The following is a 15754-nucleotide window of genomic DNA, read 5'->3' as shown; positions in this document are numbered from 1 at the left end:
GTGTATCTTGTAAGGTATTGGATTAAACTGCAATAACTGATTTAGATATATATAATATCTCTAGTAGATTGGAAGCACTTATACTCTAATCGCGTTTCTGCAGAAAGTAGCAAGTCATCACTGCTTGGTATAATCCGTGACTTTGCTTGCGCTATATATAATCTAATCAGTTCGGTGTGAGGTGAGCTTCACTGGCAGTCAGAGCTCGCCAGTGCCCCTTCTCTGACTCGGTCAACCGCCACCTCAGTGAGCCATCATGACTGTCTACGACAACAAGGACAAAACTGATAACTTTCGCTCCACTTTCGCTCAGGTAATGTTTCTATTTAATTTTAGTATAATTTAAAAATATCTTCTTAGCTATTAAAAAGTTCAGCTAGATTTGTACTGGCTTTGTGTTAGCCAGTACTTTATATTGTTTCAGATTAAAAAATTTCAAATTTATTTGAAAGTCAAATTATTATCTGGTGCATAACATTAAGTTCCAAAATATTTTTTTACCTGTAAGTAAAATTCTAATAGCATTTATAATTTAAACAATGTTTGGTTTCTTATTTGGATTAACATCACTTCAATTATTAAACTAGTAATGATAGTTATCAATTCATACGAACGTGACTGATTAGTTATCATTGTGTACGAGAAAATATGTTTACGATCAATATCTTTGTAAATTCTAAAAAATTCTAATGCTAATAGTTTTGAGTGGGAGGGAGTTATTTTTGGATATGTGATTTTCTGTGGCCATTGAATTTCACTAAAATGTGACCGCTTTGGTTACCAGAAACTTATTTTAGAATTTTGAACGTAACACGGAAATATTTTTAGCATCAAAATAAGTCTATAAAGTAGTAAGAAATTACCAAACCTTAGGATCTTTCACCCCACACTGCATCCCGCCAGCCACGTATTGTTTATAATTCCTTTGACGGTACAAATAAAGATACTAATAGTACTATCTTTAAATGGATACAAGCTTACAGAAAGCACAGCATGAGTTTCTAGATATATTGAAGCATAATAATTCGTTCAGGTAGGATGATCACTTCAAAATGCACTGTTTCAAACGTACCTTTTGTACAGTAATCTTAACTAACAGTAGACAGACAAGACGATGTGCGAATCTACGTGATTCTCCATCTTCTATTAATCAAATCTTTAAATTTTATACGCATTAGAGAATTATTACTCTATAGAGTTTTTATTTTGAAACAAAGCTCCTTCTAATGGATAAATTTTAATTAAATTTTAGAAGTTCATTTTTACAAATATTGGTCCCTCAAGTATAGCAATAATTATTCGATTACTCTATTAAATTTTGCATGATATGATAGAAATTCCGATGTGATTGTTGAAGTTGGTTCACGACTAAATGATAGTTTTCTCTATTATGGTCTACTATTTTGAATGGAGTTTTGAGTTAGAGGATTCATATTAGCCTCTGACAGACTTTATTAGGACTTATAGAATAAATAATATCAGTTTTAAACAGTAAATGATAATAATTATAAGTGCAACTACAGGTACTACACGTGACAACCATACAATACGGCTTCTGCAAGTTACGTAAAGGACCAAACTTTATGTAGTGGCAGAAGTAATATTGTTGGGACCAGTTTGATTGTTTGAATTCTTGATTTTATTCTTTATTTATTTATCTATTTTGTTGTCAAACAATAACAGAAATGAACGGACTATAATTTAAGAATATATTTATTCAATTATATTAGTAAAGGTAAATCATTCTTCAACAACTTACGAAGAATATAACACGAAGATTCCTATTGAATAGGTAAAAATTAAGAAGTACAATAAAAACCATAACATTTTTCACAATTGTTCTTTTAGTTTAAATACCTGCACCTGTTACATTCTTCATAAAGCTACAGAAGTAACAGTACAAAATAAGATTAAAAATGAATGTGTAATATTATTTTTAAAAGTAAACAAAAATACGAAAGCTTGTTATTGCTTTAACCTTGAAGCTAAATACCCGATAAGCCAAAAATGTTACTCGTAGCTTGTAAGAGCTATCTTAATCGTATTTATTCTATGTCAATCTTTATATAGGACAGTAAAACGGTATCTTATCTGACGCACACTAATTCTAGCGCCACAGATTAAACTAATTGTTTCACTTGTTAGACAAGAGATTATACCTTGTTATCACTTGCTGAAATGTAAAAATCAAATTAATAGAATATGTAATCATTTCATAAGAGTTGGGTGAATTTTTGAAAAAGTGCTTTTAGTAAAAGAATTACTTTTTGAGAAGAAGTAACGTATTTGAACTTTAAATACAAGGTTTCATAATTTACGTAACAAAATGTATTAACATTTAAAAAAATCTTTCATCATTTTCTAACTGTGTATTATGGTTGGAATATATTATGATTGCAGTACATTGGAAAATATGTCTTTTTTATCGCTGAAATATTCTGAATATGTTCGGTATCTTTAAACATGGTTGCGGGAAGCGGGAAACCGTTTAGACCTATTTCAAATAATAAAACTGCTTTTTGATATCTAACTAATATCTCTGGAGTTGCCTTAATGGATATCTAAATAGTAGAGTTTCTTAGATTATGAATATAATTTAGGCTCATACAGGATCAGTGTATTGGTTTAATGTCTTTCATTATCAGTAACTCTAAACATTTTTCTACAAAAATTGTAATGCTATATTAAATAAGGGATATGCATTTTCCTGATAAAGCGTACTCTCAGTTATGTTAGACTTACGAAGTTTATTTAATTTGATTCAAAATTCTTTTTAACTGATATAAAATAAATACACACCTCAGTGAACAGAGTACCGATATAACAATAAATGCAGAATCACGTTATACATTCTTTCTCGTAAAATAATTTGGAAACTTAACTCACCCTGCTATGCCCCGTAATTATGGGACTTTAAATAAATATTGTATAATTGTGTGTAAAACCTGTAGTGTTTTGAGGAAAAAACATCACTTTAGTACTTAGGATATCAAATATTAAGTGCACCATAACAATTATTACGTATTAAAAAGCACAAGAAGCTACTGCTTACTCCTCAAAACTGTAAGTATTCAGTAGAGCTTTCTTAAACTAGAGAGAGCTCAACAATCGTCAGTCAGATTGTGCGTTTTACAGAAATTAATAGAGATGTGTTTAAGATATAATTCTGAGTGGATTTTAAGCTTTAATGATTATATACCTTGTTACAGATTGTGGCGACGCTGACGTTCAGTTTGCTGTCGTTTAGTATAGGATTTGTCATAGGAATGCCGACAATTGTCATCGGTGCTTTAAGAAATGATCCGTCACCTCTCGGAATGACAGAGACCGCAGCGTCTTGGTTCGGTAGGTTCGAATAAATAAAGTTCAGTAATCGAATAAATCAGCCTTTTATGCTTGTTTGGTAATGATACCCGTAGTGTGTGTGTGTGTATATATATATATATATATATATATATATATATATATATATATTTTAAATATTTTATCAGTGTATTCACACAGTACAACTACAAAGTAATTGTTACGGTCGAATGTAGTTGGATATGAAGAAGAGGTCACCATTGAATTGAATTTGTCTAAATAATTTAAAGTAATAACAATCATAAACCTTTAGTTACCAAAACTTTTCATTTAATAAATCTATTGCAAAAAATGTAAAGTATCTTAGTAAAAATCAATCTACTACACTAAGTTTAACATAGAGTTTATTGTGTTTACCTTCACTAATTTCCATAACTAGGAACTCTCCATTTATTAAAAACATCTACCAAGAAGAAATTACTTTGTTAAAAACCTTTTAAATTTTATTTTTCTTCCCTGTAATAATAGCACTTTATATATCTTATATTTTGTATCTAAAACACATGATACCTATCTATAATTTTAACACTAAGCCATCATTCGAATTTGATTTGTCTTCAGTATAATAGTATCTTAAGTATAACTAGGAACACTAGAAAGTGTAAGAATTTTGTTAAACTGCCAAATTACTGATAAACGTAATCCTGCGGAGGCAGCAATTAATAGTAAATGTAAGCACATTTCATGCAAAATCAAAGATACTTGCGGCTTAAATATAGTAAAATCGCAAAGTATTTTCTTTCTTGCCTCTTTCGTGAAAAGGAAATGTTTTAATTAGTATACAAATGACTGCTTTGATATTTGTTGTTAATTGTGAACAATAAAATTATCAAAATCATATTTTAAATTATATTAACCTCAAAGTTTTGGACCTCAAGTATATTAACCTCAGGATATTAACCTCAAAGTTTCGTAAACCGCACATGCATAACTTTCCGCTCTTCTCTATGCACATAGTACATATTCTCTAGGTCACTAATTTTCACGAGACGAGTATTGTACCAGCAAGTGGACTGCATCACAGCCATTGTGTAACATCCGCTTGTGACCACTTGTGGATGGATGGAGAAGGAAGCGGGACAGCATGTGCTTTATTGACCTTGGTCGTAACTCTTTATCTCCATTCCCTTTGTTTTAACCGTAAAACAGTTTAGGGACACTGATTTGGTAACTATCTGTTTTTATGGTTTATATTTACATCGTGTTTAAACATATGGAAATGCATTAATATTTTTAAACTACAGCTTACAAAATCAACAAACTTTTCACAATATTGCACTGTCTGTCTTAAATACTATTCTTATATGATAACTACCACGCAATTAAATTGAGGTAAATCTGATTTTCGATGACAGCGCATATCATTTTGAAAGCTTTTACTATTTGAACATAATGCAGTGAAAAACACTTCGTAAGGTGTATCCATTACAAGATGACAGTTGTTAAAATAACATCAATGTTAACCCTTTAACGGTCGACATTTTGTAGAGGATATGTTTTTTCGTATTATTATAGAATAAAACTATTTATGTAATGGATTTATAGAATTTCGTAAAAGTGTAAAAAATGTTAATACTGAATTTTTGATAAATATTTTTATGTTATTCCCAAATTACTTTCAGTAAAATATGAAGCACTTAATGAGTAAGGAAGAATAGTTTAAACTACCCGTATTTTAATTTATGTAGTTATATTTATCTTTAAACACATCATCCTTAGCTAAAATGTCATGAATTTGCAGGGAGTGTGGTGTACATCATGCAGCCGCTTGGCAGCGGTGTATCAGCCTTCCTCCAAGACATCTTGGGTAGGAAAAAGTGCCTAATGGCTGTCAACATTCCTAATCTTATAGCTTGGATCATCATCTATTTTGCTACAAGAACGGCACATCTCTTCATAGCTCAGATCATTATGGGTATCGCCATGGGGTTCCTGGAAGCCCCAATCTTATCCTATATCGGAGAGATCACTCAGCCAAGACTTCGCGGTATACTGACTAGTTTCTCAGGAGTTTTCTACAATCTTGGCTTGATGGTGCTAAATTCAATGTCGACTGTCATGGACTGGCGATCTGTTGTTCTGTTCAGTATGTTAGGACCAGTAGCCGCCTTCATCGCCTTAGCATTTGTAAGTACCTGTTTATAATTTTCAATTTCTAGAAAAGTAATGATATACAGCATAACTGTCATTTTATCACGTTCCTATTCTAAGTAGTAAGTAATCATTTACTTCACGTTCCTTTAAAAAATCCTTAAAAAACAGAATTAATTCAAATTCGTTAACAATAAATGTTTTTTATATTTGAAGTTTATATATAAATACATTCGTTAAGCAAAATACAACTATGCCCATAAGCAGCCATATTAAATATTTTGTTAAGGATTATAAAAGCATCTATTTCACTACATTTTTTCTATTTTTTTCATATAAACTTAGACCATTTGACAATGTGGATATTAAAAGTTATAATTCTCTCTTTCTTACAGTTACATGCTTATTACAAAATAAAGATGCACAACATAACAAAATTACAACAAACTTAGCGTAGTGGTAATCTAATAACTAAAGTGATTAATTTATATGTTTAATATTTAACATAAATATATAAATTTTTTAAGTATTATCTTTTAATTTATGATTAACAAAATGGTAATACCTGTATATTGAAAGTGCAGGATGTTACAAAGTTCATATATTCTTTACGTTTCATGAAATAAAATGCAGATATACAACATTTTAAGAATATTAACCTAAGTTTAAAACATTAGCAGTGCAGACTTTAGTATGTGCGTCGTCGAAGCAAAAGTGACGGCAGGTAGGCCAGGCTGCGCGTGTGAAGGTATGTGCGCATGTGACAGTATGTACGCGTAGGGGCGCGAAGATCACCTAAACTTCTGGATCTATGTCTTACGTAGTTATTATATATCCATGGGCACATACGTAACGCGCTAAAGCGTAGTTAGTTGAAATCACTCAAAGTGTTAACACAAATCATTCTAATTAATCACTTCCAGGTGCCCGACTCTCCCGCCTGGCTGGTGACTAAGGGAAGAGTGAGGGACGCAGAGAAGGCCTACCAGTGGCTCAGAGGGTGGGTGCGGCCAGAGGACGTCAAGCACGAACTGGCCGCTATTGTCGACTATGTCAAGGAAAGCCAAAGCGTGAAACTGGTTAACAGTGTGGAATACGCGGCTGTACCTACCAAAGGTAATTTGAATAGGCACGGAAAAATACCGTACTCTGTTCAGTAAACTACTAGTCGGCCAATCCGTACCATATGATTTAACAGAAGCATGTAATTTCCCTATACGGGAAATGTCATTAGTTTAATGCTTTTCCTTTGAATTGTTTTTATATTTCAAAAAAAACTATTGTATATTGCAATTGTAAAATACAATAGTTTTAATTATCATTTAAGTCAGTTTATTTTTTTATGTATGCATAAGTAGTTGAACTATAATGACATTAACGTAAACTTTACAGAATCTCCTGAAGCCACGAAGGTCCCAAGTCGTCTGCAGTTGCTAATGGAGCCCGGGGTCCGGAGAGCGTTCCGTATAGTGTTTCTATACTTCATAATCATGGCCTGCAGCTCACTTTGGGGCATGAGACCTTTCTTCATAGAAATACTAGAAATAATCGGTTCGCCTATGCAACCTCATGCTGTACTTGTAAGTTTACTAGCCTCATAGTTGTATTAATAAAGAATGTATCAGAGGTCACATAACTTAAATTAATATAATAATTAAAAACAGAAAACTGTTCACATGAGACTATTTCGAGGTAAATTCAACAGTATTTTTTTATCAAAGTTCTATTAGTAATAAGACTATTTGCTATATTTATATATTACTTTCAAAAATGTTACCGTCTCTAGGAATGTAAACGGTTTATATTAAAGGTATTAAAACATTCTTTCTTAAACTAATCTGATGATGAGATGAGTTCTAGTATCCATTTCATAGAAATCATTCACAGACAAGGAATCTGCTGCGGTTTAATGATGAACAGAATTTACACGTTACTATCTAAATAATATAAATGACAAAATTCTTCATATTCGATATTCTGAACAATTGAACAATTTATTGTTGGGGGGTAATCGATTGGTGAAATTTTTAGAAATATTTATTTTTAAATTGTAACACTTTTACAAAAATTAAATCGCAAAATAAATGTAAGGTGAAATATTGACAGTCTGATCCATAGACACGGTGAAAGTGAAAGGCGTTAAATGTATAGCCTTGCTAAAAAAATAACACAGATACGGGAATCACTTTTCAACTTAGTTATACCTAAAGATGCAAATAATAATAATATAATTTTGAAGAAAATAATACGGGTAAATTACAGGTTAGACATTTCTGATCTCTTTCTAGAGACAATAGTACATAGGAATGTTAAATTTAGCTCTAGATCTTTATATTGTACCGTCTGGTATCTGATGCTGTGTCAGACATGACTCCCGGAACCTAGAGTCATGTTCGTATGAAGATATCAGAATAAAGTTGGCAACGAAGAAGCTAAAAACGTACCTTTACATCGTTCCGGCATAAGACATTTGTGTCACTCAAATTGAATGAACCCTTCCCACCATATACATAGTACATGGAAAATATGAATAACTTATAACTGTAAATAATAAATATACATATACGAAACAGTTTTACTAACTTAAACATTTATTTTCAGGCAATTTGCGGAGGTTTGCAGACAGTTGGGGCAATCTGCGGTGGTATAGCCATGAAGTTAATGGGTAAACGTCATTTATCCTTCCTTTCCCTTGGGCTTTGCACATTCTGCTGTCTGGGTCTGGGCGTTTACCTCACACTCCGTCCAGACTATCCTTGGATCCCCGTCATTCTCTTCTGTATATCTTACTTTGCCGGCCCTTTGGGTATCATTATCATACCATGGATCCTCATTATGGAACTCTTTCCTCTCAGGTAAATTTCATTGGACAATGAGATGTAATATTTTATTTTGTAGAATTCTCTGGAGAAGAATTCTATGTGTACACACACACATACACACACACACACACACAAATTACAATATACCGCGTAACAATACTGTGCTTACAAAATGTGTTTTATTTCTTTAATCCATAAACGTTAAAAAGTCATATATTTGAGACTCCTCTTTCCTTACGAAGCAAAAACTATTAAATTTTAAAAATTTAAATTTTTATTATTATTTTTTAATTATTATTATTTTATATGGAATTAGTTTTTTATTTGATAAAAAATATTTAAAATTTAATAGTCTTTGCTTAGCAAAGAAAGAACAGTCTCAAATATATTTCTTGTAAGCTTTTACGGATTAAGGAAAAATATTTAAAACTAAAATGTTTGTGAGCACAGTACTGTTACACGGTATACTATGATTTATATCGAATGTAGTATGGTATTTCATGCATCATTCTATTGGCATTATATCCATTAGAATACTGAACCTTAGTGAATGCTGGTACTGTGTATTACTACAGAAATGCCTCTTCAGTTAGATACAAGGGATATGTCAAAATCAAACTTTCTTTATACTCAACTGGGTGGGATATTTAAAAATGAAATGGCCTGCGAAGTCACGGTATAACTATTAGTAATAGATAATATTAAGAAATGTATTTATGATGATGGGGTTTTAAAGGTATTTTTCTTTTTTTTTAGAGCTCGTGGAATGGCTGGAGGTATCTGTGGAGCAGTTGCTCACGGCCTTTTCTTTACCACCACCAAAACTTACTACAGTTTAGTATCACTGGTAGACATCTCAGGGGCGTGCTACTTCTACGGTGCTGTGGGTGTCCTAGGGTTCATTTACCTCTACTGGGACTTGCCAGAGACAGAGGGTGTCAGTTTGGAGGAGATCGAAAGGAAATTCAGTGAGAGGCGAAATTCAAAGCAGTACCGGAGTTCTTAGATAGGATTTAATAATATTCAAAGACAATGAAGAACTTTAACCACTTATTATGGATATGGAGTGAATGAGGATAGAAATCTGACACAAGAAAGAAGATTCTTGTTGTTTTTGAGACAGTGAAGAACGTAATAATAAGAACGTAAAGACGGAGAAAAGGCCAGGAAAGTTTGCGGAAATTATAAGAAGTGGAAAATCTGTTACAAACATTTTACTGTTGATATTTGTATAATTGTATTTTGTAAATAAATTACTTAATTCTTTTAAATTATTTTATAGTTTTATTTGAAAATATAACTGAAACCAGCGAATAAATGTTCTGTATAACGTTAATACTTTCAATATTATAAACCTAAATTTAGGCAAATCTAGTCAAGTGATCTAGTCCGGTGTAATAGTCTATTCTTTTAAATTAATAATTATAATTATAAATGTATTTAATATAATTGGATATGCAAGGCAATCACTTTATTGTTTAAACTAATTTATACATTTATAGTGAATCAATATATATTAAATTTCTTACAAAGCTGTAGCAAAATGTTTGTATTTTTTAAATTTTTACCTGATTCAATTATATACACCCCTCTCTTTTAAATTTGGTTCAGAAGAAAAGGGCAAACTATCACACAACTTTCCACATATAGATTACTTATTATTGCTTTTAATTCCATTTTATTCTGATCTATTTGATATTATTATCTAATGTTTTAAATTATGTTACATTCTTATGCAGAAAATAACATTATCAATGCTATTATATTTAACATTATATAAAACTTATTGTATTTTGAAACTCTGATCCTTAAAATCTGCTTAATTCATTACATTTACATTTAGGTATACCTGAAGTTGTCATTTAAACTCGGTAATGGTTTAATGAACCAATTAATTAAATGCATTTCCATTAGGTATATAAAACGAAATTTTTACTAGTGATTAATACATATGTCATTAAGTATGGAAGTTAACTACTTATAAGCTAAATAAATACATCTTCATTCATAACTAATACAACCAATATTATTGTAGATAAAAAATAAAGGATTAAAAAACTCATTATATGATGATAGACTATTGACAATTTATTTGAATAATGAGTGGGCTAAAAAAGTTACAAGTGAAAACTGCACATGAAGTTACAAGTAAAAGAGGTAACAGCGAGTAAATACTTCACGAGCTAGTAAACAAATGAAAAAAAAACTGTAACAGCGAATGAAACACTTGTGAATCAGCGATAAAGGTTAAAATGGCAAATCACTTTTTTCTCTTTCATTGATCGTAATCAAATTTGTAGGCAAAATATCATACAGTATCGGGAATGTTTTTAATTTTTGCAATACGCGTTATAGTGTTATATCGGCATGTTTTAACATAATATTGTGTTATTTTCGTTTTAAAAATGGTTCCTAGTTTCTCTTTGTATGTCTTATCATATTTTCAAATATAAAGTCATTAAAAGGTATGAAAAGTACAAGACAGCTAAAAATGTGAAACTAAAAAATATAAATGTAGCTCGATAATTTAATGGTTTTAGATCAGTTTGCAGTATTAAGCTTTGTATTTTTGTCACCTTAACTAACCCAGTTCAAAAATAGGTGGTTATACCATTTTATATTTTTCTATATTCGTTTTTTATACATGTCCATATATTTTTCCAAAACTCTGAATAGAATGTGATAAACCTTTTTTAAGGTACAGGACTGCTCCATACTGGTCCTACAAAATCTGCTCAGGATTGGACAAGTATTTGATCTGGACAGTTTACAGGTAAAACCATATGGAAAAGTCAGACAAAGCAAATTACGGAGATGCCATTTTTTCTTACCACATAAATGCCAAGAGACATCACATGATTGACATCATTAGTGATAGACTTTGGAATGATGCAACTATTAGAAAAAGCATAAAAAAGTTAGTCATGGAGCTCATGGAGTTAGTAAGCACTAAGTCACATTGGGAAGTTTTAAAGGTCACATCAAAGTTCCTCAATTAAGTGTCCTTTGAAACACTAAAAGATGGTATACGTTGCATAGATGAAGGTTTTAATATTCAATGACCAGAACTTACCTAAAAGATAGTAGGAAACTTCTACGTGTAAGGGAAATGTTCTGAGTCACGTTTGTATTAGAGGAAATCTACAAATTTCGCCTTGGAGCAACAACACAATATTAAGTATGGAGATTTTTCAATCGTCATACTACCTTACAATTTTTGTTGAAAGATTAACAGTACGCGTTACATTTTCAGAACATTTTATTGTAGGAATGCTATGAGACGTGGCATGAAACAACGAGATAGAGTAAGATGCAGATATAGTTTTCTTAAAATAACCCTAAATTATGACACAGACTTTAGGCAACGTATAGTTGTGATGGAAATCGTCAGAGTAACATCCGTATCTAAGTAAATCTAACCTTCGTCTTAGAAAAACTGAATACAATTACGTTAATATTGCTGTTTTCCAGATCACTGTAAGTTATCTGAGATTTACTGTCTACTACAACGTTTCAGAAAACGCTTCCTTGAATGAGTCATATGAAACTTCATTTTTTAAGAAGTCGAAACATTTTAAATAGGACAAAAAGAAATGGTGCCGTAAAAATTATTTTGAAACTAGTTTAAATCAAAATAATTTAATTACAACATTGTGTTCTGAATTAAATGCCGCCATTGAATTACTTTTCTGCCAAAGCATATTAAATATCTGTATTTCCTCATACTTTCGTATAGGATACAACCTCTTATAAACATAAAACTTAGTACAGTTTTGAATAAAATTATAAATTGTACATTCAACATTATGGGTAGTGCAGGTTACCTATAGATTTTTTTAAAATTAAAATTCGTTATTATTGTGATCTAAAGGTAAGATAAATATGCCAGCATAATCTATAATTTCGGAATTGTAACACGTGTTTTGTAAAATGTAGCGCCACCTCTAAAATTAGTGTGTATAGAATTTAATTTTGTTTTGTTTTATAAAAACATTTTATAGTTATATAATATTTACATATTTTTAGTTACACGATTCTGTTTTATCGCCTCAAAGTTGCGGTTCTTATATTAAAACTGTATTATTTTGAAAAGATAGTCATCAAACAATCAGACTTGTTCTATGTATGGGCTATCATCATTTAACTGAAGTTCATTTTATATAAAATTGTATTAAAAACATAATAATCGATAAAAGATCATTGGTTTTTTTAAGTTCAGCAATTTACAATAAATGTATTTACATGACGTAATATTTCAAAAGAAAGTGAAGCACATGCTATGCAGAAAAAACTAGTGTTCAACGAGTGCAAAGTGCACAGCATTCAATTATATTGTATTTGATTAAACTTTTTCTGGTTTGAATTGAAAAATTTGTCTGATAATTCATCTAACAAAGCAAATTCAATTTTCCGCTTCATACTTCTTTTTTATTCATATAGTTTTTTAAAATCCTTTCCGTATATTTTGACTCAAAGGTATAACTGAATTAAGTGAATTTAACTAATTTAATTGAATCTAGAATTCAAAAGCAATAACTATAATTAAATAATTAAAGACTATTGACATTCAACTAAATCAAACAGCAGCTGGAATTCGTCTAGCGGCAGTTAAGAGAAGCCCATCAAAAAAGACCCGCCACCTAACCTCTTCCTAGCCTCGCCACCTAATCTCATATAAAACTGACCGGCCGTGAGCAGCTCTGTTCATTGTGTGGTTAGAAAATCACTCCCTGTCTCGGCGGAGTCTCGTCTGTGATCAATGTGCGGCGGGCCTTGTTCTTAGTCTTGGTTATGGCTATACAAATATCCCAATTAAAATTGTAACCGAGTGATACACAGATAATATACACTCAGCAAATTTAATATTATTTTCATTTAATTATTTAAAAGATTGTAAATAAACATAATTACAATATCAGCAATGGAGGATTGCGAATATACATATTATTACTGTGCCTTTATTTTTTACTTTTACAACTATGTAATTCAATCAAAAACTTGTTACGCAAAATATCATAGTTTTTAATTATAAATCTGTATCGAAATGTTAATTTACTAACAGTTAATTTATCGGTTGTTAAATTATAACCGGAGGCAGCACTCCGGCCTGCATTACAGACGTTCCTTGCTGTGGCCTATTATTAGACCCGTGAATTAAGAAAATCCACAAAAAAGTTTAATGTTATAGTGAAATCGTGCAACCGAATTAGTCCATTCAAGGTAACTGTGCGAGAGATAATCATTAAAATTTACGATTTCATAAAGGTATCTCTCGTTGTATCCATTGTGTGGTACGTAACACTGTATTGCTAGTACAAACACGTCATCTACCTTTATATTGATTCAATAGCTGTTGTTATGCAAGTGGAAGGTCCAAAGGAAGTATTACAAGTATGATTTGTTAAAAGAAAACATTTGTTAGATTTGTTTTAGAAGTATATTGAAACACATCCCAAGTGCCTGCCATTCGACAGTCAGGCGTGGAGTTACTGTCTGCTGTGCGAGCCCGAGGCACATTAGGTACAGAACAGCTGATTCGATTGTTTGCACATTGTTGAAATACTATTTTTTCGTGTGTAACATGCACTATCTTCTGTATCATGGTTGTTTACTACCCACATCCCTCCCACTTTCAAATAAATTATTAATACGTTTAAAGAGTAATATTGTACAAGTATATCCCTATACATAAAAAGGTAAAGTTTCTCACCCATCTAACTTCCCTAAATCCAAAACAGTTTAAAATATAGCAAAAACTTATGAATCATGACTATAATAGAATGACTAAGGATTTCACAAATATCAAACACCTACAGTGGTTGAAATATAAGGGTGATATCCCTAAAACTAAATACTTTTCTACTATCTTCATTGGCATAAACAAGAAAATTGTTACACGCTTGTGTTGTGATCTTAAAAGTATGCTACCCTTATAAAAAGTATATTTTTAACATATGGGTTCAGATAAAACCAGGTAACTCGGGCTCTGAGATTCGAGCTATCAGAAAAACAATAATCGGAAGGTGTCTTGGTGGAACTTGGCGAGGAAAACAGCAACCTTTAACCTATTCAAGTGCTGCACTGAAGGATACGATCGTTGGAATGTGTGGAAACCATCAGAAGCCTACAGCCCAAGGGGGCCTTAGAAAATTCCGTGATATCGGTAGTCTCACGATAGGTCCAGGTCAGGTCCATTACCACCAGAGATCTAGAAACTTGCGAAGGGAATTGAGCAGAGAATTACCAGCCACCTTGGTTGGGTTAACCAACAGTTTGGGCGATCTTCTCTCGCAGTTCGTCCGGAAACACAAAAATAGTTTTTATAATGAGCGACTAGTAGAGTGAACAGGGTAGGCATCATTAGTTTCCGAAGACAATTGAATGTCCCCCGATGGGGCAAAGTATTCACTTCAGGTTGATTTCCAGAACAAGCTTAACAAACTGGAGGACTTTGTTATATCGGGGCGAATTGAAAATGCATGTATATGAAACGCCTCATTACGATTTTAAGATGGCTGCATGTGTTCTTTTTATCTTGAATTGGGGAAACACTAATTACTCGTCTGGGAATACGCCTTTTCAATCCCTGATATTACTTTTTTGGTGGAAAACCTCTACAAACTAATAATGGAACGGAAGTCGCTAGTGGACTAGTGCGATCTGATCACCAGTATATCAAATTCTCTAACGTACTAAGGAATCAGAAGTGTTTCAATCTGGACAACCCTACAATCTCAAGGTTAGAACGCCACCAGGACTAAGCGAAGTTACTCGAAACGATATTATCGTCAGGGGAAAGGACGCTTTTCGGAAAGTTTATAAAGGGACGCCGGGGACAATCTAAAACTCTACGATGGAGCTTATCGTATGGAGCTGTGACGCACGATGCCTCAAACTAGGATCCTTAAAAGAGATCTTAGGTATAGGAAGTTTATTTATATGCGCTGAATTGTGGTGGGAGCTTCGCGGGACTCGATCCTGGGGTCGGACCTGTATAACATTGCCTACTACGGGAACTTCCGAATGGAAATGCTTGATAGGAGGAACCTCGTTCGTATACACAGATGATATTGCCGTGGTCATCACTAATAGGTCTTTCGTGTTACCACACAACAGTTATTACTGTTTTAACGAGTTATGCTACAAATTATGGTTTGGATTTGAGAGTAGGTCCTGACTGTGGCGACTGAAAGATCGCGATCGCACTTCTTACCAGAAGGACGATTGACACCCTTGGTCAGGTCTGGGTGGACGGATAGATTATTGAGATAAAGAGTGCTATGAAGTTCATCGTCGTAACGCTTGCTACCAAGCTCTCGTCCTGCGACCATATTTCGGAAGTGGCAAACGTGACGGCGGTTATTGACCCTCTGATGAGGAATATCACAGAAACTTTGGCTAGTAAGCGACGGCTGTTTATGTCAATTATGCACTCCGTGCTCCTGTACAGGTGGAAAATATGGGCGGAGGCTCCACGT

The 15754-nt window shown here is 32.5% G+C and overlaps 1 protein-coding gene across 1 annotated transcript; it reads left to right on the top strand.

Moving 5' to 3' along the window:
* The first annotated feature begins 156 nt into the window (after positions 1-156).
* Positions 157-9550, top strand: LOC124354674 (facilitated trehalose transporter Tret1-like). The gene is made up of 7 exons (XM_046805305.1): positions 157-313; positions 3210-3345; positions 5105-5490; positions 6378-6570; positions 6847-7034; positions 8056-8309; positions 9033-9550. Exons 1-7 carry the CDS (start codon positions 257-259, stop codon positions 9280-9282), a joined length of 1464 nt encoding a protein of 487 aa, XP_046661261.1. The 5' UTR covers positions 157-256; the 3' UTR covers positions 9283-9550.
* The last annotated feature ends 6204 nt before the right edge of the window (positions 9551-15754 follow it).

Source organism: Homalodisca vitripennis, chromosome 2, assembly GCF_021130785.1.
Source record: "Homalodisca vitripennis isolate AUS2020 chromosome 2, UT_GWSS_2.1, whole genome shotgun sequence".
Taxonomy (NCBI): domain Eukaryota; kingdom Metazoa; phylum Arthropoda; class Insecta; order Hemiptera; family Cicadellidae; genus Homalodisca; species Homalodisca vitripennis.
Note: the sequence above shows the minus strand (reverse complement) of the source record. Positions and strands in the feature narration are given on the sequence as shown.

Coding starts and splice junctions, on each gene's coding strand:
- LOC124354674 (XM_046805305.1), top strand. CDS start 257: ATGACTGTCTACGACAACAAGGACAAAACTGATAACTTTCGCTCCACT. Junction 3,346..5,104: donor GACCGCAGCGTCTTGGTTCG/GTAGGTTCGAAT, acceptor ATGAATTTGCAG/GGAGTGTGGTGTACATCATG. Junction 7,035..8,055: donor TGCAACCTCATGCTGTACTT/GTAAGTTTACTA, acceptor ATTTATTTTCAG/GCAATTTGCGGAGGTTTGCA.